General features: G+C 36.5%; 1 protein-coding gene and 1 non-coding gene across 2 annotated transcripts in view; both read right to left on the bottom strand.

The window, feature by feature from the left end:
* FAM83B (family with sequence similarity 83 member B) overlaps positions 1-26841 on the bottom strand; it is an 81563-nt gene that overhangs the window by 41323 nt on the left and 13399 nt on the right. The window contains exon 2 of the mRNA XM_059178284.1: positions 22446-22957. Coding sequence (XP_059034267.1) covers positions 22446-22889 — 444 coding nt within the window. The 5' untranslated portion in view covers positions 22890-22957. The remainder of the gene's footprint in view (positions 1-22445; positions 22958-26841) is intronic.
* On the bottom strand, positions 10172-10278 carry LOC131834913 (U6 spliceosomal RNA). The gene has a single exon (XR_009355005.1). It is a non-coding gene; the product is annotated as a U6 spliceosomal RNA (small nuclear RNA).

Here is a 26841-nt window from a genome sequence, read left to right as displayed (position 1 = left end):
AATTTCCACTAGCTTTTGAATCGAATACTGACAGAACTAGGTAGAGTGCTGGAATATTGTGCATTTTGATTCAGGCACAGACTTGCCACATTTACTACTGCATCCTAAATTCACAGTGTAAAATCATATTTGCTTGTGATTCTTAAAATGCTTAAGAGAGAAATGTTTGGGAAAACCTGGAACCTATTCTCCTATTCACATAAATGCTGTACATAATGTGTGTTTAAAATATAATAGTAAGACTTTCCTGATTTCTCCTTTATCCATTTATACCACTAATTTTGGATTTCATAACCCATCAGAACATTTTCAATTCATCATTTTGATTTAGGAAAGAGCTGGGCATTTACTCTGTGCTCAGAATTTCAAAGTATACCAGACAAAGGTCCTTTCTCGAGGGCTTCCAAGTCTAGTTGGAGAAACAGGGACATAAACAAAGATGTGGATCACAGCATGAGTAAGTGCTACAACGATGTGCATGGGAGCACGGAAGGCCATACTGAACTAATGTGGGAAATTCAGGAAACACTTAGCAAAGACAATGTGTTAATTAAAACTTGAAGATTAAGAAGAAATTAACGGGAAGGAACACTGCAGGAGAACAGACAGATAAGGGTTTCCCACAACACTATGGGCAAGAGATCATGCAAGTCTGAAGTAGAGCAGATGGCACTGGGGACAGAACAGATAAAGCCAGTTTGGCATATGTTGGTGAGACAATCAACAGGTCTTGATTAAAAAAAAAGAAAGAAAGAAAGAAAGAAAAGCAAGAAAAGAAAAAAAATTAAATGGGGGTAAAAGAAGGTATATGGGAGAAGGAGAGTTAAAAAAAATCTTATTTCAAGGTTACTATTTTCAATGGATGGTAAGATGGTGATACCATTATCCTAGTGAGAATATATAAATGTAATATCCAATTTGTAAGAAGGGTAGATATAAATAGTTCAGTTCGGCAAGGACTAAGTTTGGGGTATAGGAGGCACTCGGACAGAGATGTCCAGAAGACAGTGATTGTGAACTAATGATAGGCAGCAATTCATTCTTTCTGCTCTTGTCCCAATTCTCAACAAGTAACAAAGGACCTACAAGCCCAGCCATCTCCAGGTCTGAGTCTCTGCACAAAGTATAGTGAATACCCGGGCCTGCTTTCTACCTGAAAACAGCTAGTGATGAGTCTCCCAAGGAATCGTATTATTCCTGCAGAGTCTGGGGGTTGGCTGAAAATTCTTTTCTGAGCAATAAGCAGCTTGGGAGGAGAACAGCAACTGACAGCAAGAGGCCAGTTTGAGTATGCCAGAACCTTCTTGTTCATCTCCAGCATTAATTCCCAGGGGACGTATAAAGAAAGCTATGTTGGTTCCTTGGAAACGCTACTTAAGCAAAGAAAAGAAAAAAAAAAAAAAAAAAGAAAGAAAGAAAGAAAGAAAAGAAAAAGGTAAAGTAGCTAACCATCCAAAGAGGTAGGGAGAAGGTAACATTAGCCACTCTAAGACTCTAAGAAGGCCATCCTGAATAGAAAAAGCGAAGTATGTAAGTGATACCATGATTTTGAGCATGCCTGAAAATGCTGGTAAAAATGTATACTAATTCAGATATTTTCCTTATTCAGGTCTTCTCTTTGGCAGAGAGAGTTGATTGTTTGACTTGATTGAGCTAGAACACTGAAATTCCTTAAACTGTAAGGTGGCTGATTGGGAAAACAGGACAGGCATTATTTTTCTTTGGTACATGCCTAATTCCTCCCTGCTTGCCAAAGCATTATGGACTGTGAACTGAGCTGCTTAGTTCTTCCTCAGTGAGATAGCTCATGTCTTTATTACTGTCATATTATCCTACTCGTCCAGAATAAGAAAGTTACTAAGAAGTTCCAAAATATAAATCTACCAAACAAAAGCTTAAACTCTTTGACCTGAATTTGACAGCTAACTTAACAGTTAGCTTTTTATGTTCTTTTGTATTTTTCCAGAAATCTGCCGAATTTTTCAGATGGAAATTATTACGATTTCTGTCAAAAGATCTAAGACAATTTCCTTAACCCTCTGCCCCTCTATTCTATTCATAGAGACCACAATATTATGTAAGTAAATGCCAGAAATTTTGACTTTATTTAGGAGCCTTCTATTTACAAATTTAAACTACCCAGAATACATAATAATTCAATCAAGGCTTCCCTTATCAGCAAGATTATAAACATTATTTTACATTAATAATGGTAGCCATAGCTGTGTCCCATCTGAGGTTTCCCTACTATCCAGATGTCACTGTTGTGGTTTTTCACTAGGTTACGTGCACACCAGTGTAGCAGCAGAATTAACAGGTAAAGCTGTCCCCGCCCTGTTAGAAGGCAGTAAGTTGTCCAAAGGGTCTCAGGGAGAGGACATGGGAAGGAATGATGCAGTGTTGAATAAAAAATTAAACGAGATATTAATAACAGAGAAGACCTTGTGAAGAAAATACAGATACAAGTTTTAACTAAATACTAACAGTCAAGATGCGTCAAATCTATTTTTATGTTATTTTTCATTCCTATTCTTTTCCAACTGACCTCTAAGAATCTAGGCTTGACTGCAATATTCAATTACGTTTAATTTTTAACAAATATGCTTGATTTTTATTAAAGAAGGTCCTTGTTCTTGTTCTGGCTAACATACACAGTGAGTTTTCCTGATAGTTGAATGTGACTTTAAGTACCAAAATAATTGTGTTGTTTTTGTCCAATCGATTTTAAATGGAAAACATTCTTACATAAAGAACAATCTTCCTTGACTTTTCAAGCATAGTATACCGAGTATAATTTAAATCTGGAATTATTTAAAGGTTTCTAAGATAATGGCAAATTATTTAATCTTTTCAATGTATAAAATGCTTTTGATTTAATAAACAGTTAAATGTAACATAATCATAAGAATATTGCAGAAAAAAACAATTTAGTTTGGATCACTAGGCTCTCTTTTCACAAGGAGATAATAAATGTTCTTGAGCCAAAAACAACTGGGTAGAAGTCTCAGGACTGCCTGCCGGTCTGCCTGCTTGCCTCCACCCCTCCCTCCCTTCCTTCCTACTTTCCTTCCCTCTTTTTTATATTTTTTTAATCTTCTGTCTTTTGGATGCGTTCTAGGGAACTTGCAGAATCCATGTGAAGGGATTCATTGTTTACCTATCATAACATAGTATAAATATTTTTAATGTCAATAAATATACATGATGATATATATGTATAATCTTAAAGCAATCACAAATACTATTAGTGCTAATAAATGAATTCAGCAATAGTACAGGATTAAAAAAATAGTGAAAATGCATATTTACTGACAATGGCAATTTAGAAGGTTGCGGACAGTGCCCATCACTACATTCTAAGTTGTAACTGCTAAAGCTCAGAGTATTCTTTTGTCGGCTTCTCGGTTTTTCTCTTATTATCAAGGTATCAAATTGATCTTTCCTCTTGTCAGTATGGCTCCCTGTTTTCTAATGTAATAGTTGTAATCTGATCTGGGTTGGGAAAGATTAGGGAGTTTATTTTAATTGTGTGTAAAATAAAGGTAAATAGGCTCTGGAGGAGGACCAAACAGCATGCCTTCCCTATAAAGCTGTAGTTTCTGGTCATGTCTATATTGGCTGTTTTAGGGCTAATTCATCAATTTCTTGGTTCTTTCAATCATTCTAGATAGATGCTATAAACCGGCAACCGAATCTTGAAAGGTAACACATTAGGCATATACTTTTGTTTTAAGCAGTTGATAAAGTATTTTAACCAATGATAAAAACAAACAAACAAACAAACAAACAAAAAAACTATGCCATGTTATTGGTTACTGGCTTTGAAACCCATTTTCCTTAATTTCGTTTAAGTGTCTCTCAACAGAAACAACCATTATACATAATACATACAACCCATACAAAGTTAAAACTATAAATGTGAACTTCACATGCTCAATGGTAGAACAAGCATCACCTCGGGGTGCCTGGGTGGCTCAGCCATTAAGCATCTGCCTTTTGGCTCAAGTCATGATCCCAGGGTCCTGGGATCGAGCCCCGCATAGGGCTCCCCATGCAGTGGGGAACCTGCTTCTCCCTCTCCCACTTCCCCTGCTTGTGTTCTCCTTCTCTCACTGTCTCTCCTTGTCAAATAAATAAATAAAATCTTAAAAAAAAAAAAAAAAAAAGAACAGGCATCACCTTGGTTATGTAAGTGTGTATTAACATTCTCTGATGGAACAACTGTATTTGAACACATCCTGCTTATCAGCTTGTCAAAGTAAAAGAACCACAAACTTGCACATCTACCTGAGAACAGAAAAGGTACCCACATATCATAAAGGAAATCTCAAGGAAATAAAAAGACATATAATAGAACTTAATGCAAGGCTAAAATGATAAGGACTGAGGAGGCAGCCTTTTTACCCTCCCTTTCACCTTCCCAAAAATATGCTTGCTCCAGTCAAACCAAAACTTGTTCTCTCACAGCTCAGGAATGATCATTGTTTCAATAGTTCTTTGTCATGCTCATTTTCACCCCTCCCTCCAGTATTTGGAAATTATTGTTGTTACTGTTTTCCCACATCTCTTCTGAGTTACAAAGTCTACAACAATGAAGTATTTGTAAACCCTTGGCAATAAGTCAGACACGGGTTCCAGTCCTCCAGCTACCATGTACATCAGCTGATAATCTTGGTCAAATCACTTTCTTGAAATCTCAATTTATCTGAAAAAATGGAATAATAAAACATACCTACAGTGTTTTCAAGGATCAAATGAAATACTCTTTTAGGCACAGGGCACCATACCTAGCACATAATAGAAAACTAAATTGGTAGAGCTGGGATTCAAAGCCAGTCTGGATCCAGAGTCCACACTCAAAACCACCACCCCAAGCTGCCACGTACACTTGTATATTCTGAAATTTCTCTCTGAAAGGTATAAAGTCAGATTTGTCCTTGCTCATTTCTAATACTTTTCTCACCAAAGAAAGCCATTCTCTACTAGAAGCCTAAATTCCAAGGGCCTGTACATTTCTAGCATGTCATCTACTGCAACCTTAAGGAAGAGCTTTGCATTCTATTCCAGTCAAAAATAAAAATGTTAATTCAAACACCAGATGGTTGAGGACAAACCCCTGTAGAGTTGTTTTTTAGGTTCCCTAAGATGACACATATTCTTAATTAAAATCTCTTCAAGTATGTTCTCTCAAATATTAGACACCTGCATAAAACAGATTATATCTGTCCATTTTTTGGCATATGTGTTTTTTATTGGCAGACATCAAACACATATGTTAAGTTATAGAAAGTAGGTTATAGTCCCCTAATTTACCTCTGAGACTGTCATCTTAAAATCAAGACATTCATCAGAATCCAAGAGACCACTTATACCAACTGACCACTATTTATCAGGAAATTAAAGAAAAAAATGCTTCTAGGCCTTGAGAGTTATACATTCTTGGTAGATCCATTGCTTCCTGAATTTAGATATGCAATACCTGGGAGAGCCACTGAGCGCAGTGGAAACCACCATCATCGAAGGCCACCGGCTGCATATACTGCAGAATTAACGTGATTAAAGAGCAAATCACACACTGTTAAATATGAGCCTAGAAAGAATTCTTCTCTCTCACCCTTAAACTAACCCTCTACAAATATAAATGTCCAAATGGAAAAGAAGAGTTTCCTTGGTGGCGTAATTAAAGAGGACTGTTCTCTGACCACCATAAAACATACTGATTCAGGTTAAAATAAGATGACAAAAAAACCAATTATCTTTTAGCACTTGTAACACTTAAAGGGATTAGATTGCCAAATCGCTCCCAAAATGGAGAAGTAGAATGGCTACAGTCATAAATATTGAGGTCTCATATATATAAATGGCTATTATAAGATACTCTTTAAGATTCCTTTTTATATTTCTTTGCATATAAATGTTACCAAAGGAGAATCCTTGGTGCTAAACTTTAGGTTTTTATAAAAAAGAATCACTTCCTATCTATGTCACTTTGTTCAAGTCTTCAACCGTAGATTTAATTTAGAAATTGGCTGCAACTTGCAACCTGATTTAGAATTACAATATTTTAATTGGTTCATGGATGTTGACATATAACATAATTGGAAATATGAAACGTAAGATGCTGAGAATGTCTTCTAAGAACCATGAGGTGATGGTAAATGATCACTTCTAGAATCTCCTAAGACATAAAGTGTGGTTACTGAATTGATACATTGTTACTGAATTGATACTGAATTGAATTGGTTCATATTTTAAGCTCTGATGTATTTACATAGTTATTAAACAGTTCAGACTTGTATAAATTCGCCTGAATTCACCCAAGTATCAAATTTATTGATGAGTAACTACAATACAAATAGACAGTGTCCAGGAACAGGTCAGTGGTATAAATGAAGAGAATTCTAAGGAGGAATCTCATCTCACTCGCAGAGATCAGGCCTCCTGTGTTGGTGATCTATCATTGCATAGCAAATCACTCCCCAAATTTTGTAGCTTAAAGTAGCATATGTTTATTATCTCACAGTTTATGTGGGTAAAAAAATCGAGAGCAGCTTAACTGAGTGGTTCTGACTCAGAGTCAAGGTTGCAGTCATCTGGAATTGGCTGGGAGGGCCTATCTGCTTCCAAGATGCTTAACTTTCATGTCTGTTGGTAAAAGGTCTTATTTCCTCAGCCCACGGGCTTCTCTGTAAACTGCTGAGTGACCTCAAGTCACAGAAGCTGGCTTCCCCACAGAAAGTAGTTGAAAGGGAGTAAGGAATAGGCATCATATCTTTTGTAACCTGGTCACACCATCACTTCAGCCATGTTGTTTTCATTAGAAGAGAGTCACTAAGTCCAGTCCACACAGAACTGGAGGTGTAAGATGAGAGAGAGATGAATCATATGATTCCTCAGTAGCTAAGAAAGTGGTGATGCCTTTCACAGAGAGATGACAGGAGGGGAAGTACTGTGAAGTTCATAAACTTGTAGCTGTTACTTGGGACACACTGCATTAAATGTATTGCGGGCCAAACAAGTAAAGATGCTGCCGGACGGTCAGCTAGAATCCAAGGCCAATGTTCAGAAGACAGGCCACCCCACAGTCATGCATAGCACTGGTAGCTGAAGGTGTGGAGTGGAAAGCAGCACTAAGGAATAGAATGCACAGAGAGAACAGACCCAAGGAGAAAAATCTTTTAAACATTTACTTTCAGGAAACATTAAGAAACAACAGTTAATATCCATCACACATATAAATGTCCATTATAAAGTCCTCTTTAAGATTCCTTTTATATGTCTTTGCATATAAATACTATTCAAGGAGATGCTCAACATCACTCATCATCACGGAAATGCAAATCAAAACCACAGTGAGATCACTTCACGTCTGTCAGAATGGCTAGAATCAAAAAGACAAGAAATAGCAAGTGTTGGCAAGGATTTGGAGAAAAAGAAACCTTTCTACGATCTTGTTAGGGATGAAAATTAGTATAACCACTGTGGAAAACAGTAAGGAGGTTCTTCAAAAAATTAAAAATAGAACTACTATATGACCCAATCACTCCACTACTGGGTATTTACCCAAAGAAAGTGAAAATGCTAATTTGAAAAGATAAATGCATCCCCATATTTGTTGTTCCATTATTTACAATTGCCAAGATATTGAATCAGCTCAAATGTCTGTCAATTAGATAAATGGATAAAGAAGATATGGTGTGTGTATATATATATATATATATATATATATATATATATATATATATATATATACAACAAAATATTATTCAGCCATAAAGAAGGATGAGATGTTGCCATTTGTGACGTGGATGGATCTACAGGATATTATGCAAAGTAAAATAAATCAGAGAAGGATAAATACCATATGATGTTACCTATATGTGGAATCTAAAAAATAAGACGAATGAATATACAAACACACAAAGCAGAATCAGCAGAATCGGACCTATAAATACAGAGAACAAACTGGTAGTTGGTGTAGGGGGTGCAAAATGGGTGAAGGAGAGTGGGAGATACAGGTTTCCAGTTATGGAATGAATAAGGGTCATGGAAATAAAAGACAGTGATGTTGAAATCTATATTGTGACAGGTGGTAGCCACACTTGTTGTGGTGAACATGGCATGACATATACAGTCTGTGAATCACTAGGCTATACACCTGAAACTAATTTAACATCGTGTTAACTACAGTAAAAAACAAAAACAAAAATCAAAGTAATAGAATCGCAGGGGTGTGGGTCAAGCTCACAAATGTTTTTTCCTCTGAAGAAAACTGATTAGAAGAGAGGGTAGCATTTGAGATGGAAAAGCTGAAAACTTCAAGGTATTTGCTTGGACAGTCCCCAGTTGGAAAGGAAGCTTTGGGGATTTTATACAAGCAGCCCTTGGCATTTGAGAACAAAAATGTTCAGTCTAGTTTTAAATGTTAAGCCCCATGTTAAGTGTGTAATTAAAAAAAAATGTTCTTATCACTGTTTCTTCTCAGTTAATATGACCACATGAGTTGAATATATTGTTACATAGGTTATAGCAATCTGCACCAGTTTCTTCAGCAGTAACCAGGATAAACAGAAAATGGACTTTTTTATTTCTGGTGTTGAGGGGAGAATTAACAAATAAGTGCATTCTTTGGGTCACATTTCCTTAAGTATTATTTTGAAATAACTGTTTGGCCTCTCAATTTCTTTGATATTTCCCTTAAAAATAAAACTGTGGATACACATATTTATGTGAAACTAAGCTCTGGGAAATCTGTGGATTTGAGCTCCAGGGATTTTGCTACTGTGAAACTATGTAAATAAATCCTAAAAGCTATGTTGATTGAATCAGAATTGGTCTAAACATAACAAAACATAAAATGGCAGCTGACAGAGCAATCTTTGATTTTAGGAATGAGCCGCATGGTTTTTTCACATTGGACTGTTAACTGAAATACACTATTTGGAATGTAACTTATAAAGAGAAAAAGGTTAGTTGTATTTGGCTCAATGGATACATTTACTGTTTGAATGTGGAAAATATTTTTGAAAAAGATAAGGTATACAGACACTTGAAAAGAAATTAATATTACACTTTCCCAAACTTGCGTTTTATAGAACACAACTGTGAAGAACATAATGCTATAAAATTCTTGCTCTTGGTTTCATTCAGGGTTGTTTTCATCTTCATATTATGAATAGATTACGGTATATATACTTTTGTTTTAAAAAATAAGTTTACCTGAAAGTGTTAAAATACAAAATTTATGGGGCGCCTGGGTGGTTCAGTGGGTTAAAGCCTCTGCCTTCAGCTCGGGTCATGATCCCAGGGTCCTGGGATCAAGCCCCGCATCAGGTTCTCTGCTCAGAGAGCTCTCTCTCTGCCTGCCTCTTGGCCTACTTGTGAGCTCTGTTAAATAAATAAATAAAATCTTAAAAAAATAAAAAAATACAAAAGTTATATAAATAAAGCTTATAAATAAACTATTATTAAATCAAATATGGCTGTATATATTTTTGAGACAAAGAGTTAATTTTTTAAGACCCTAAACTTGAGAGTACTTAAGCTCTATTAAATTTCCCAGTTAAATATTTGCATTTTTCAAGGACTTGCAGTTCTCTCTCTAGTATTTTAAACATATAGAACTAAAAGTCTATACTATAGCCTCATATATATACATGAATGTTCATCCTTACATAGGTAGCATATCTATACCTAAATATATTCTCACATGTATACTATTTGACTAATATTCTAAACATAAGAATTTATCATTTGTAACTTATGCAGACAAAATTTCATTGGAATAATGGTTAGAATAATGTGTTTCACAATATGCATTATACAGAGAAATGTTGACAAAGGCATGAGAAGTTAAAATAAGATACAGGATGGTTTCCATTCATAAACATGTTGGAAATACTCAAGAATAAAATAAAACTAGCCATTAACTGATTCACTGAATGAGAAGAAATACACTTATTTTTATACTAGACATAAAATTGCAAATAATTTTTTCCTAAACATTTAAATAGTGATAGTTATCATTTTTAAATTTTTATTTAAAATTTAATTAGCTAGTATACAGTACAATATTGGTTTCAAGAGTAGAAATCAGTGATTCATCACTTACATACAATACCAAGTGCTCATCACAACAAATGTCTTCCTTAAGGCCCATCCCCCATCCAGCAAAATTATGGAATTCTTCATGAATTTACATGTCATTCTTGCATAAGGATCATGCTAATCTTCTCTGTATCATTCCTATTTTAGTATATGTGCTGCTGAAATGAACACTATCACTGGTTTTTATTTTAAACTACTTACCATATATGATATGTGTTTTTTTTTCTTAAATTCACCTACAGATTTTGTGATACTTAATCATACTAATGCATTCAAAATAAAATAAAAGGGACTTCTCTAATACAAGACAATGATAATTTTATTAGACCAATTCTCCTCCGGGAAGTAACAAGGTTCAGAAAAACAAACAAACAAACAAACAACAAACAAAAAATGCAGCCAGTGTTTATGGAGCCAAGATCATAGATAGAAGAGAAATAACAAGGTAAGACAAATTTTTCTTGCCACTCTTTCACCTAACACTCTTACATGCTTGCCAATTCAGAGCAAGGCACTGATACTAAACAGTAAGTTATGGTGAAAACCTTTTAGCAATCTCAGGGGGATAGAGAAAACAAACAAAACTGGAGGCCAGTACCACCAAGGGAAAAGAACTTGATAAGTACCACCAAGGGAAAAGAACTTGATAACCCGTAATCACAGAGCAAAGGGAACCACAAAGTGATCTCAAGATTCCTTGTGGTAATGTCCTTGAGACTCTTGCAAAATCCAAAATTTCTGCCTGAGTAAAAGGATAAGAAACCAAACAGAAGGAAGTTGATAAGAGGGGAAAATGCTTAAGAATAATTTTGAGAATCACACTGCATTTCAGGTTCTTCTAAGAGAAGAGGCCCCTGCAAACAACTTCAGTGTTTAAAGGAGATCCCAGAAGTGTTACCCTAAGGGTAAGGGAAAACTGGAGATAAATCACTATTCTGAAAGACTAAATCTCAGCCTCATTATATCCCAATCCCTCTCTGGAGTAAGGGTATCTAATCTTACTTTAGCTGTCAAATCAAAGAAAACTAATCCTATCTAATGGAGATCAGCTCTATAATTTTTTATACTAAATATCCAGTATTCAATAAAAAAAATCCCAAGTAAATGCAAAGACAGAACCAAATGAGCAAACACCAAGAGAAAAAACAAAAAACAGAAACAGACCTATAGGTAATCCAAATATTGGTATTTTCATAAACAAACTTTAAAGTAACTGTTATTTAGGCAGTCAAGAATTACATGATTGAAAAATATCAATACCAAAATTAAGAACTCAATGGTTGAGTTTAATAGTAAATAGTACTCTAATGAAGGATTAGTGACTTAAAGATAACTATATAGAAAATATCCAAAAATTAAGTAGAGAGAAACCTATGAAAATTACAAAAATGAACATGAAAGTTATATGGATGTTTTAAATAAAGAAACAATGATGTGTACCATGCTTCAAATTAGAATTAGAATTAAAATCAAAGGACAAGTACAAAGGTGGCAATATCCTAGGAGATGACTCATCATTAACATGGATTTTTAAAAACTGAACAGGAGACACAATACAGGAAAAGAAGCTGCAAGTGGGGTAATAACCATTACAAAATTAAGAAGGAATAAGCTACCACGACACACCCAGAAAATGGCAACTCAATAAAACTGGAGTTTAAGGTGATTGATGGGAGGAGGAAAGAAGATAAAGCACAAAGGTAAGGATGCACCAAGAGCCTCATATACGCCATGCTTACTGAGTAGGACTTTATCTGGTAGACAAGCAGGAATCAAGTGTGACAAGACCTGCCCAAAAGCCTGGTGAAAACTCAGCTGGTCTACATGGTAGACCATGAGGCAATACTGATGGCTGTGTGTTCTGTTTGGACTCCCTACTGGGGCTCAAATACCAGCACTGCCATTTCCTACTTCTAAACCCTAGTATAAGTTCTTTGATCTCCTTGTTCTCACCTCTGAGAGGAGGCAATAGAGCCATTCATCTTCTAGAGTGGTTATGAATATGTTAATACAAATAAAAAGCCTAAAACACTGCCTGGCACACAACAATAAACATTAGATATTATTAATGTTGTTGAGAAATTTAGTTCTCCTTCCCAGTAGAAAAGTAACATAACATAAAGCCTGATTAATGGAGGGTTGCCTGGGTGGCTCTGTTGATTGAGTGTCTGACTCTTGATTTTGGTTCAGGTCATGATCTCGGAGTCCTGGGATAGAGCTCCACATTAGGCTCCTTGTTCAGTGCTAAGTCTATCTGACCTTCTCCCTCTGCTCCCCGCCTCGTGTGCACATGCTCTCTAATAAATAAATAAATAAAACCTTAAAAAAAAAAAAAAAAAAAAGTCTGGTAATGGAAATTGAGAAGCCTGAATACTATCTGCCTTAATAGCTACTAATCAGTTGGGTGACTTCAGACTTTTGGATTTTCTCAATTTCCAACTGCCCATTTGTAAAAAGACTACATGGTTCACGACTCTTTATTTTTTTTTTTTCCAGTCACTGCTCCAGGATTTCAGCAGGCTTAATATGACTACTATGAAACAGATACTGATTTTTGTTCATGATTATGGATTTTCCAGTAGCACCTATTGGATTGATATTTAGCCAAATGGCAATGTTTTTGCTTTTCACATTTATTTACTTGTTTATAATATCTGTTTGAATTCTTAAGGGGGAAATTGAAAGGTGATTATTAATAAGAAAATACAGCCCAAAGGAAAATGTTAGCTTGTGGGGGAAAAAAATGTGTACTGACTACCGTTTTTCTGCTGTTAAAGCTTTGCGAGTCAACTAATTATGGAGTGTCTGATGATTATACAAAAACAGTTATGAAGCTTTGTACCTATCTAAAGGAATATTACCATGAGACTCTCATCATATCAGCACTGCTGAACCAAGGAATGACAGGAGGGGTAAGGATGGGTGGGGGGAGCAGGGATCTGCCCCGGTGAGGAACAGCATATCATCACTGACATTATTTACAATTGCCAGCATATGGTGTACTAAAAAGCAGACTGCCTTTTAGTGAATCTTCTTGCTATTTTTAAATTCCCTAGAGATAATGAACTTCCTTATTACCTGCATCCAGGCCAGGCAGCTCTCACTGTTCCTGCTTTGTGATGCCACTGCTTATCAGTACAGGAAATCAATTATTTTATTATGGGAAAAATCCTAAGTGAAAAAAGTGGGAGGCAGATTTTTATACATAAGTTCAAGTATGATCTCAAGTATATTACATATCAACATTCAATTTCAGAGATCTACAGAAGGTGTTACAATGTATACACACACTTATGTGCATATACTTCCCGATCCAACCACTTCTCTTACAAGGAAGAAAACATCTAGATTTTATTTCCTTATCTCTGTCCCGTGTGTTTTTCCCCGTCTCATGACTTCCTACTGGCCACAACCACTGAACTTGTTTTGAAAGACCTCTACAATTTGATCCCAATCTACCCCTCCAACCAACCCATGCCTTTTTTTCAAAACCACACCACATTCCCTACTATCTGAAAATGCCAAATTTATCCACCCAAATGACCTGTGAAAAAAGTGACCTCCCAAGTGACAACTTTCCAGTATCTTATTCTGTCTTTCACTCACCTGACCCAGCATACGAGAGTTGCAAAATAATTGCCTTTGGGAGCCTCCATGTCTCAGCAGGTTATGTAAGTTCCTGCTTTATCAGGTCCTGTGTCAGCATCCAGCCAGCCAGCCTTCTTATCTCTCACTCTGTTATCTGCCCATTACTTCGTATCTGAATCTTATGTAAGTTACTTTTCATCCCTCACTTATAGCGTCTTCAGGATCAGGACTGATCTCCAAATCCAGTTTCTCTGTGTTTGGATTCAGAAGTGATTCCCAAATAGCTTTTCAGATCTGTCTGTAGGTGTTGGTGGCTAGGTTACTGATCAACCATCCTGGGGAAGTGGTGAAAACAGGAACTTCCAGGCCTCTGTAATCTAGTCTCTGTGCTTCCTGATTCCAAATCTCTGATGACTGACGCCACCTTCAAATGACAATGCCATCATTCCAATTGCTCAGGCCAAAAATTCTGGAGTAATCTTATATTCTGTAAATTATTTCACACCTACATTTATTGTCTTCATAATATATCCAAAAACTAACCATCATTGCTGCCATCCTGACCCTCTAACACATCATCATCTCACACTTGAATTATTTTCAGAGCCTCTGATGTGCTTATTCTTGAGCCCAACAGTCATTTTCAATATTGAAGCCAGATGAACCCTTTAATATAGCATATTTGAAATTGATTGTATCTTTCTTTTGCAGCTCAAAATTCTCCAGTGGCTCCCAATTTTACATAGAGCGTAACAGTTCATGCGGGCCTCCGGGTTACTTCTCTGAACCCACCTACTCATGTCCCCGTTTTCCCAAGTCCACCAACTGGCATCCTTAATGGCATCCTTTACAAACAGGAAGCCCTGTCCCTGCCCTATAGCCTACCCTATGTCTAGCCCTCTCTGCTGCAGAGATATGCATGGCTCATTTCCTCTTTCTTCAACTGTTGCTTTCTTGATGAGGTACCCTCTGAGCACGCTATTTAAAATGCAGACTAACACCATTACCACTCTTAGTCCTCCTGACCCAACCATATTTGTGCTCAGTTTTTCTTTTTCTCCATAAGCATTTATTATGCCTATTATCTACCTCATTTGTACATAAGCTCCATTCATAGGCAAGGTTTCTTATATACTTTATCCTCTTCTGTATCCATAGAATTTAAAACAGTACTTGACATACAGTAGGCATTAAATATTTGCTTGAATGAATGAACACACGGTCATATTTTTTTTACCTATAAGGTTGGGCAAAGACTGACTGATCCCACTCACAGCTGAAGCCTGAAGAAGCCAAAGGACAACATCATTATGTGACTGTCCCTTCTCTTACTTCTTCAAATTTCCCCTGCATTTAAACTCAAGAGAACCCATTTCTTTTTAGTGCCTCCTGATGGAGTCTGTGTCCAAATCCTACATCTCATCAACTTAATCATAACCTTCTGTCAGTGGCTGGCACATTACTGTGACTTCTTCTTCTTTTTTTTTTTTTTTTTTAAGATTTTTTATTTATTTGTCAGAGAGAGAGAGAGCAGAAGCATGGAGAGCTGCAGGCAGAATAGGCAGAGGGAGAAGTAGGGTCCCTGTTGTGCAATGAGCCCAATGCAGAACTCGATCCCAGGACCCTGGGATCATGACCTGAGCTGAAGGCAGATGCTTAACCAGCTGAGCCACCCAAGAGTCCCACATTACTGTGACTTCTAATAGCAAGCCCATAATGGCTTTGCATTTGGTTCACTTAGAAATCAGTGCTTCTACATCTCCATCATCTAGTGTTAATCCTAGAGCCTCTCCACGGTATCTTCTAATACCTCCATTTAGGAATAGGATGTCATCACTGCTTTCCAATTATGGTCATTTTGGAGTCATACCTATCACAAAAAAGCAGATTATCCATCAGTAAAATATGGATGATAAAAGTATGTAATTGACAGTGTAGTTGTGAAGGTCACTTTAAGGTAATGCAGGTGAAGTGCTTAGCACAGTGCTTGACACATAGATGCTCGGTATATATTACCAGATACTGTTACTAGATTACATAACAGAAATCCATTACTCAAAACCAGATCCCACTTTTAGTCCTGACGATAAAAGCCAACAATTTTTTTTCAAAATAATTTCAAGAGTGACTAGTTTAAACAAAGAGTAATTAATATAGGGTTGCCTGGGTGGCTCGGAGGGTTAAAGCCTCTGCCTTCAGCTCAGGTCATGATCCCAGGGTCCTGGGATGGAGCCCCACATAGGGCTCTCTGCTCAGCAGGGAGCCTGCTTCCCCCTTCTCTCTCTGCCTGCCTCTCTGCCTGCTTGTCCTCTCTGTCAAATAAATAAAATCTTTAAAAAAAAAAAAAGAAGAATTAATATAAAAATATAAAAGTACACACCACAGAATGAATCTGTGGCAACTATAGAAGGGCAGGCTGAATCCTTTAAATACAAAATGTCAGTCTGGTGTTACAGCCCTCATCATCTCAAAAGGCTCCCACAGCAAAGGGCCATTACATTTTACATCTCATTAGAGGGACAGATAAGTAAAAGACAGTTATATCCTCTTATTCTCATGAAAGTGAACTTTTGATAAGAGGCCCCAATGTGCACTTGAGGTCTTAACCTTATCTCATTTAGCCTCAAGGTATGTTTCATTTATTACATTTTAAACAAGAATGCCTACAAAGTCAAGTTATCTTCCCTCTGCCCCTGTTCTTTTCAACCCTGCTGCAAAGAAGTACCATATGCCTTCTTCTCCTCTGTGGTTATTTTTCTAGCTTGGCCCTAAACGATCTGAGTTTGGGCACCTGGGTGGCTCAGTCTGTTAAATGTCTGTCTTCCGTTCTGGTCACAATCCCAGGGTCCTGGGATGGAGTCTCACATCTGGCCTCTGGCTCAGCGGGGGAGCCTGCTTCTCCCTCTGTCTGCTGCTCCCCCTCCTTGTGCTCTGACAAATAAGTAAATAAAATCTCTAAAATGAATGAATGAACGAATGGATGAATGTGTGTTAGGTGTCATGTATGACATGTCAACTACCTCACAGGGAGCCTATGGAGTATTAGCAACTCCATTTTACAGGTGGGGAAAAAAAAAGCTCAGAGAGGTTGTAGTATAACAGCCAATACAAACAGCTGTTTGAGCTGGATTAACCCAGCTCTAACTGACCCCAAGATTCAGAGCCTTCATACCCTGAAGCCTCTTTAAAAAAAAAAAAAAAAAAAAAAAGCATCATTTGAAATTTGGTCATCTGAAAAGAAAGAGCAAAGAAGCTACAGTATTTTTGTCCATGTAACTTTTCAAGTCAACAAAGGAAGCCCAAAACTTGATCTTGCAATATGGTCAGAGTCTCTACATGGTGTCTTCTCTCCTCCCCACCTCCCTTAAGCAGTTGTGTTAAAAACTGTATACTGTATCATCAGACTTACTGCTAATAGTATAGGAAGGGAGCAGGTAAATGAACTGGGGAGAATGTGGAAAGTGTTCTCTCCCTGTATGGCACAGGAGCTCCGTGCAGAGAGCAACAGTTCGCACAGCAAAGCCTGTGCACTTTTAACAAGATCTCGCCCTCTCCCAATCATACACACAAATGTCACAGGATAAAAAATGTTATTAAATCGGACTACACACACACTTCCTAGGGAAAAAAAAAAAAAAAAACACATTTTGACTCAAGTTCAAAGAATGAAAAGATTCACAGTGAGAGCGGCAAGAGGGAGGGCAGAGAGGAAATTCTTAATAAAAATTGGGAGCATCCGGGCAGGGATGATCCTAGCCTAATAAAAGCCCTGATAAATAGATTAATATCACTTAGTGGGCAGGATATGACCACAAAAATCATGCAGATGGAAGTGACACACTAGGACACAAAAAAATATTCATATAATGGACTAATTCAGCAAGGAGTATACCATATTGAAATAATCTTGAATTGGAAAGCACTGTTAGAGATCTGGACAGAAACACTAGATTTTAAAAACACCGAAAGGCTTTGCTTCATATCTTTCACCACATAAATGAAGATACCTGGGGAGGTACTATGACCTGTTCAGTCTCTGACTAGTTAGTGGTAGACCCCTGGTAACAGAGCTTCTAGTCTAGCACTCCCTTTACAATGCCAGGCAAATCCCAGGAAAAGGCCCAAGGACTGTTCACCTTCCCATTTGTGGCCATGGGCCAATTGTTGGTTAATATTTCTCTGTATTACTAATAGTTCCCCAGGCCATAACAGCCACACCCAACAGCAGTGACTCAGGAGAGACAGTACTGAACACCTCAGGAACTACTCTGCCCTAATTCTCACTAGATTCATGCTTATGTGTCTTCTTGAGTCCCTGTTTCACAAGAGTAAGATTCATACCTCACAGAAGAGAGCTAGCCTACACTAAGGAACCAGATGAAAAGAGCATTCTGATTAAGCATTCCCATATTGAAGACTATCAGAAATCGTAATTTTTGGGATATCCGCAGAGAGACTACAAGAAAAATTACCTTAATGAAAGATTACTTTTTAAAGTAATTAGAGAGGATACTTTCATAAGAGGTGTTCACAGTAATTAGGAATACACGCATGTATCATCTTGGGAACACCTCTTGAGAGACAAGTAATAACCTGGGAAAAGTCTTGCTAGATGCTATCAGATGATATAAAGTTGACCTGAATATAATTATGGCAACCACATAGAGAAAAATAGGAAGAAGTTAGAAAAAAGAGCCAGTCAATAAAAATATGGCATATTTAGGGCACAAGTAAGAAGTTACTCCTCAACAGGATTCTGAGCTATTTTCTGGTATGGAAAGAAGTTATTCCTAATTGGATTTTCCCAAAGGAAAATTCTCTAATGACAAAGTAAGCAGACATACAAAGAAAAAACATACAAAAGGAAAAAGCAAGAACATAAAACAAAAAACCTCTATACAACTTTTATTCAAGTTTTTTTTTTTTGTTTTTTAATTTGACAGAGAGAGAAAGAGCAGCAGAGAGAGAGAGAGAAGCAGACTCCCCACTGAGTAAGGAGCCCAATGTGGGACTCAATCCCAGGACTCAATCCCCTCCCTGAGCTGAAGGCAGACCCTTAACTGACTAAACCACCCAGTGCCCACCTTTATAAAATTTCTGAGTGACAACTGGCAAAAACAAAATGAGTAAATTAAAAGAAAATTTATGGATCTTTGAAATACTATAAAGATTATATTTTGCTTGTAAAATAGAGTGATTCAGAGACTGCCTCACTTGAGATAGAAACAAGAGCATATAAATCAGTGAAATTTAAAAACAAAGTATTTCCAATAAAGATAGATATGATATACTTTCATTTTTAATTCCTTTTTCAAGGGACTAGAAGGTTAATTTGGTAGTCAGACTTCCAATGCTTGGACCTTTAAGAGAAGTGCTTTTTTGATTCTTTTCATTATTTTAAGATTTTTCCATGATTTATTTATTTGTTTATTTTTAAGTTTTTTTTTGGTTTGGTTTTTTTTTTTTTTTTTGTAAGTACTTTCTGTCAATTGCAAACAGGACAGTGAAAATGCACTTAAATTATTCTCTGAGATTACTTTCCTTGGGTTCTGCTTTGCCAGTTCCTTGCCCTACTTGTTTGGCTTCATATCTCAATAGTTTCATAATATTGATTAAAGAATCTCCCTAAGAAATCTAAAGGCAAGAAAATTTATTCTATTCATTAAAATATATATTACTCAAACACTTTATGGAAAAAATACCATCTTCTTCATAATGCTATGACAATTCACTGAGAGTTATCCAATAAAGAGAATTTGCCTTCTGAAAATAATTTGAAAACAGAAAGTTGACCCTGATAATAAGCTTCCTTTGATTCCAAAGATTATGAGAATCTGACTTATCTGCTAAGTAAATAACAGTCATAAAAACCACACTTAATCTACAAAGCAATGTGTTCTGATGAAATTTTACTTCAAAATAATATTTGCTCTTCTTATTTTAAATTTTTTTCACAAGACTTTGTCCAGTTATGGGCTAAAGAGTGTAACATTTTGTAAAAATTAGTTCAATAGCTTTTTCTTTTCTGGATATTGGATCCTTCAAAATTCATTAAATGGACATAGTGACACACAAAGATATTTCCAAAAGACTGGAGAAATACCTTACATACATATATAGACAACTTGACCTCAATATTTAATGCATCTTGGCAGAAATCAAGATGTTCTCCAACACTTTTGGAAAACAAAACAAAACACTATGTTATGTAATATGTTTTATATTCAAATGCACAAGGTTCAAATAATTCTTTCTTGGAATATATATACATAAAATCCAATAAAGGTAAAATTCTCCCTCTAATTTCATGCTGCTTCGATTTTGTGGAAGAGAAACAGAACATTAGATCACTATTTTACAGTATGGACTTCATGTTTCTCATCTTGCCAATGTAAGTGGGAGCTCCCAGCAGACAATGACCAGGCAAAGGATATTACTTTTAGAGGCTCACTAAGTAAATAGCCGCCACATTAGAAAGAAAGAAAAACACATCAAACAGTCATGACTGATGTTCAGTTTCCAGTGAGTGCTAGCCCGTGAACTTAAGATATCTCCTGAATTTCATTTTTTACCACAGAAATACAATGCTCCAGAGAAAACTAGCTGGGATGTAGGCTCATGAATTCATAACTAAGTTTACCATAATAATAATCTTAGTCTTCAGTGATGTTTCAAATGTTCAGTTTTTATTATAGTCCAAAAACATACTGTCTCTTGAAACAGAAATTAGCAAATGTTATAGTACTTGATATCTGCTATTCTACCTTTACAAGAATTCATATATATTCTTGGCTTTTGTTCTATTGTTTTACAAAAATACAATTATATAACGTGTCCACAGAGCATAGGATGGTAGTGTTAAAAATACTCGGGGCACCTGGGTGGCTCAAAGGGTTAAGTGACTGTCTTCGGCTCAAGTCATGATCCCAGAGTCCTGGGATTGAGTCCCACATTGGGCTCCCTGCTGTTTCTCTCTCCCTCTGCTGCTCCCCCTGCTTGTGCTCTCTCTCTCTCTCTCTCTGTTAAGTAAATAAATAAAATTAAATAAATAAATAAATAAATAAAATTTTAAGAAAAATAAAATAAGATAAAAATACTCATGGTTCAATTCAGAATATTCAACTAACAGTTTAATTCATTCAGTACGTTTGGACCCCTACCATGTATCTGATTTTATAGGTAATTTTTAACAAATAGACTAGATTAGTACTTTCTTTCATGTAACTGCTAAGTTTATGGCTAAAAGCCAGGTTATTTGAATTCAAAAGGCATGGGGGGAAAAAGTCACCTTACTTTTGCAAAGTCCACATTTGACATTAGCCTCAGAACACTGCGTTTCCCGAACATGATTGGAAGGCTTTTAGTTGCCTATCTTGCAAACGATAATGTCACTGAGAATTTCTAGAGTCTTATACTTCTGTACTTCATAAAAAGCAAGCTTTTGGAGCATTTCTGGGTCTTAGTGACATGAAACAAAGCAATGTCATGTATGTGTGGATCCTCAGGTCTCTTCTAGATCTACATTTCTATATTGCATGGCATCTGTAAGAAACAGATACCTTAGGGATGCCTGGGTGGCTCAGTTGTGAAGTGTTTGCTCAGGTCATGATCCCAGGTTCCTGGGACTAAGCCCTGCTTTGGGCTCTGCTCCCTGCTCAGCGGGAAGCCTGCTTCCCTTCCAACCCAACTCCCCCTGCTTGTGTTCCCTCTCTCGCTCTCTGTCAAATAAATAAAACCTTTAAAAAAAGAAAAAAAAAAAAAAGAAAGAAACAGACACTTTATAGTGAAAAATCATAACTCCTTAACCATCCTTTTTAAAGCTCTAGGTCGGGTTCAATAAACAGCTTAGGTAATTTTGTTGTCATCTCAAAATTGTCTATCACGGTACTGATTACCTAGCAAACACTCAAACACTTGATTGATCTAAAGAAAATTTCTACAGTTTTATTCAAGCCCTAAAAAAGAATTTCTGAGATTTATAAGGCAATATAAATATTTAATAAAGAGCACAGAGGCCTAAAAGGCTAAGTACTTCAGGACCTTACCTCAGAATTTTACATTGTCATGCCTGATTTTATACCGTTTCCACACAACTGAGGAAAATAAATAAATAAATCTATGGTTTATTTAATAGTGTAAACTATGTCCAGAGCAAGAATCAAGGTTCAGTCCTTTTGAGTACAAAAATATTTCACCAGATTTCCCAATAACATATTTCCGTTCAGAGACTAAGGAAAACGTGAGTGCTTTTAACTCAATGAATGTATCACATCAGCTTGTTGCCAGTTCATATGCCTTCATAAGCAGAAGAAGGTACATTAAAAGACAGAAATCTCCTGTAGCAGGGACCTAACCACTTTGTTAAATATAACAAGATATGGGAAGTACAACTCTCCTATGTACTCATGTGTATTTTCTGAGAATAATAGGCATGGTCCAACCATACAGAGATTCTTTTATCATACCCGCTATATTACTCTGGTGCATTTTCCACATATTTCATATTTTTCGTTTAGAGTGGAATGAATAAGTTACGGGGATGAAAAGTACAACATAGGGAATATAGTCAATGGTATCATAATAGTGTTGTATGGTGGTAGTAGACAGTACACTTGTGGTGAGCACCAGATAAGGCAGACTTGTTCAATCACTACGTTATACACATTGAAACTAGTGTCACATTGTGTGTCAACTCTACTTTGATGAAAAAAAATTCACTTAAAAATTTCATTTAGAAATGAAAATATTACCTTTCTTGCTTCTTTGATCATCTTCCGAATAGTTTCCTTAATTGTAAGTAATTGTGCTCTCGGTGGATGAAAGAGGAGGTCTATATGGGTGCCCCCTAAGAGTCCCGGCATCACATACGGCCAGCCCAAGTCAAGATTTGGAGCTTCCACATCGGACTCAATGGGCCAGTAAGTCCCTGAAGAGGAGGTATCATCGTAGGAGTTATCAGTACCGTGAGCCGTAGTTTGTGCAACTTTCTGGACATTTTTCAGAATATAATTAATTTCTTCCTCAGCTAGAAAGTCTGATACTCGTTCCTTGGCAAGAAATTCTTGGTATGCTTCTAACCCATGTTCAATGAGTGCATCAATGGCTACTCGATACCATTCCTTGTAGTGAGGCTCAATGTAATTGTCTGATTTACACTCATCATTCAATGAGGACAGCATCGATGAGGTTTCCATGATTCCAAGTGTCTGACAACAGCACTTTCAAATGTCCATTGGTACAATAATGAGAGGTATCTGGCTATCTGAAAGGAAGGACATGAAGATCAGTTAGAATTCTGTAATGATATTTTTTTGTGATCCAAATCAACCAACAGTTTTGCATTTATTCATTTCCACGACCGATAGTAACTCAATAGGACATACACTTCACATCCAAAGTGTCATTAATTGCACCATAATTCACATACATATTACAAATAAACTGAACAGATTTCCTTTTACAAGCCACTAGTTGGTTTTTCTTTTCCAAGGTACCTCTACTTAGTTTCTCACTTAAGAAAAAATACCTTCCTTTCTCTGACATCCAGAAAGGTCACCTTTCTTCATTTTAATCTGGGACTACAAATGGTCCTATCAGTTTCTATACATTTTCTTAATTTGGGTTTTACAGTATTTTAAAATAGAATACAATCAGTACCTGGCCATCCATGAATGTAAGTTTTTACTAAGTACCTGTTACGCATATACTCACATACTAATGGAATATAGAAAGCATGAAATACTTGCCTTCCAGAAATATATTAATTAGCTGAAGAGCCGAAACATACACACAAAACTGTTACCACTTTGTACAAAGCCATATATTGCTAAGGGCCAAAATGAGTACTGTCTATAGTCAATGCTTTCAGATTAAAGCAAGTAGAAATCAATACAGAATAAAGTATTTACGTATATCCCTGTGCAGAATATAGGCTTCAGCTGAACCTAGGGTGATAAGTAAGAATGTGATCAGGCAGCAAGAAGGAATGTTTTAACCCCACACAAGAGTGAAAAACATAGCAAAAGCACGGAACAGGTATGAGCTTGATACATTCATGAATTAGTTAAAAACAAAAACAAAAACAAAACTGCTGGAAAGCAGGCTCCTTTCACTAGGAACAAACGGGACAAATTTGAAGAGACACAATGGAGCCAGGTGTGGAGGGACACAGGAGACTTTTGTGATTCAACAAAACCAGTCTTGAAAACAATTAGTCTGGCAGTATCAGGGGAATGGAGGGGAGACAAGTAGCTAAATCTTTCAGTGTTCAAACACCCAGTCAAGTAGTGACAAGAATATTCAAGAGCTGATTCAAAGTAAGAACTCCTGAGATTTGACGGTTTGACAGCATTTAGGTGATAAAGAAATTTATCATAGCCAAGATAATTCAGGGATTTCTCTTAGGAATTCAAATCTGCCTAACCAAGCTCATACCCCAACCCTCACAATGCCCACCAACTGTCATTCATTCAGTCCTTCACTGTGTAAGATGCCACACTAGACTTTATCTTGATCAAATAAGGGACTTTCCAATCTTTGAAGTCATGTTCTCCGTTGTATAGATGCAAACAAAATTCAGCTCCATGATGTGCTACAAGCACTGAAAAACTAATTTGACCAAAAACATCTTTGTCAAGGGCCCTGCCCTAATTTAAAATTTTCCACTTAACCCAGCTTTTTCAGACTCAGGACTATGGAAACTCAAACCTGATTTGAGAGGGTAACCCACAAAGCCATTATCCAGTATTAACTCCTCAGCTCAAAAGATGCAACCAGTCACTAATCATACAGAGACGTTGTCAGGAAATGGGAAACAGGGCCACAAGTTTTGTTGAAAGGGTGGGGAGAGCAGAAAAGGTTCAGCACACATACTAAGGCAGAGCTAACAAACACGGAAGATAAAAGGATCCACTTAGCTCTTTTAGTGGAGACAATCCTGTCCCTATCCCTAGGCTCAAAATTTTTACCAACAAAGTCCAAAAGTATAGTGAGCCTAACGATTAAATTGATACAAGAAAACAAAACAAGACATGTTTATGTAACTGGCATGTTCTGGGTAGAAGCCAGGGATGTTGTTAAACCTACTTCCATACACAGGACAGTCACCTGCATTAAGAAATTACCTGACCCAAAATGTCTATGGGGCCATGTTTGAAAAGTCTTCATCAAGCTGTTCACTTAATATGCATGGTATCATACTACTAATTAATGACCTTTTCAATGTACATTAAAGTTCTTTTTTGTACCTACACTGGACTCATTTTTAACAAAGACATTAGGTTTTAATTTACTTGACAGAATCAATCCATTGGATTATAGTATAGTTCCCTAAGGTTTACTGAGGTGGGGTGTTCATTTAATAATTCCGGTTCATGTAGGGACAGCATCCAGTGAGCCCATGAAAATCACATCTAATATTTGTAATTGCTTAAGACAGTAGTTAATTACTGGTTGTTTACAAAAATCTTTAATTTTCTTAGCAGTTATTTCCTAAATTTTAAAATGTAACTTTTGAACGCCTGTAACATGAGAAGCTAAATACCTATTATCTATGTAGAAGCTAAAATGCATGAAGTGCTTTAAAAAACTGTATTGATGGGGCACCTGGGTGGCTCAGTGGGTTAAGCCTCTGCCTTTGACTCAGGTCATGAACCCAGGGTCCTGGGATCAAGCCCCACATTGGGCTCTCTGCTCAGCGGGGAGCCTGTTTCCTCAACTCTCTCTCTGCCTGCCTCTCTGCCTGCTTGTGATCTCTGTCTGTCAAATAAATAAAATCTAAAAAAAAAAAAAAAAAAGAAGGTTTAAATTTAAAAAACAAACAAACAAACAAACAAAACCTGTATTGATTCCCAAGCTTTATCTAGGTAAATATGTACATTGCAACTATAAAAAAAAAAAATCACTCAAGTTATGCATAAACTGCAAAACCAGAGACATCAAAAAGGACCATGAACATAAAATAAACCCATGAAGACAAAGACACACAGTTAATTATGAAGGGAAAAAAAAAAACTGAAGATGAAAAAAAGTAAAACACCACAGGACTCATCAAATGGCAATGCCAGATACAAGCAGAAAATCACGTCATGGAAAAAAATGCAACAGCTATGAGCATGTAAGTTGAGATATTATGTAACAGAGCTAAGACAAAAAATAAACAAGCTTGACGCTGTCCTGCTAGAGAAGCTACACCCTCTAACAACTGTCTAGAAATACACATTTGTCACAAGAGCTGTTTACAAGGGATAAATGTGAAAGAACCATTTACAAACAAATTTTAAGGGAGACCAGTAAGGTAATGGCACTTGCATAAATGGGTATTGCAATAAAACAGCACCTGTATTTAGTTACAGATCAAATATAGCACTCTCAGGAGTTCACTCCCTGAACATTGGAAGGGCTTAATTTGAGGACAAAATTAATTGGGTATGCCTTTAAACATGTAAAGGTTCATTATTTTATTAATAACCATTAAAAACTCCTAAAAAGTATATAAGCATACATAACAGAGTTAATGAGTAGAGCAAAATAAAATTTCACTATGATATAAAAGCTAAACCGACCACTGGTCTCATCTGCCTGTAAAGTGACTCATTCCAAGAAAATAGGCTTATAAAATACGGGATTCAAATCCATGCCTCAAAAGCATTACAAATTTATTTGATATTGAATCTTTGGTGTCATTTGTGGAAGTATAAATTCCAAAGGTATTAAACATTAGAATTCAACTCATAGGCTACTCTGGAAAACATTTTGGCAGTTTCATTATAAAATAAAATATGCAAACAACATACTTGTTTATGGTTTCTGATCTGAGAAGCTTCATTGAAAAGACTCCTGAAAGAACAGGTCAACAGAAAAAAAATGCTCCAAAGAGAAATTACAACTTCCTTAAATATACAAGTAGATGACCCAAGGTCAAGATTCTGAAAGAAACACAAAAAGGATCACAGCTGCTGGTATCTCTGAGGTACCTTTTCCAGCCTCTGTCTTAGGCTGTTTCTATTCTACTCCTAAATGCTCTTATGGGTTAAATAATGTCTTCTAACAAGGTATGTTCAAGTACAAGCCCTCAGTATCCGTGAATGTGATCTCATTTGGAAACAGGGTCTTCTTTGCAGATGTAATCCAGTTAGGATGAGGTCA

This window comes from Mustela lutreola, chromosome 6 (genome assembly GCF_030435805.1).
Source record: "Mustela lutreola isolate mMusLut2 chromosome 6, mMusLut2.pri, whole genome shotgun sequence".
Lineage (NCBI taxonomy): Eukaryota > Metazoa > Chordata > Mammalia > Carnivora > Mustelidae > Mustela > Mustela lutreola.
Note: the sequence above shows the minus strand (reverse complement) of the source record. Positions and strands in the feature narration are given on the sequence as shown.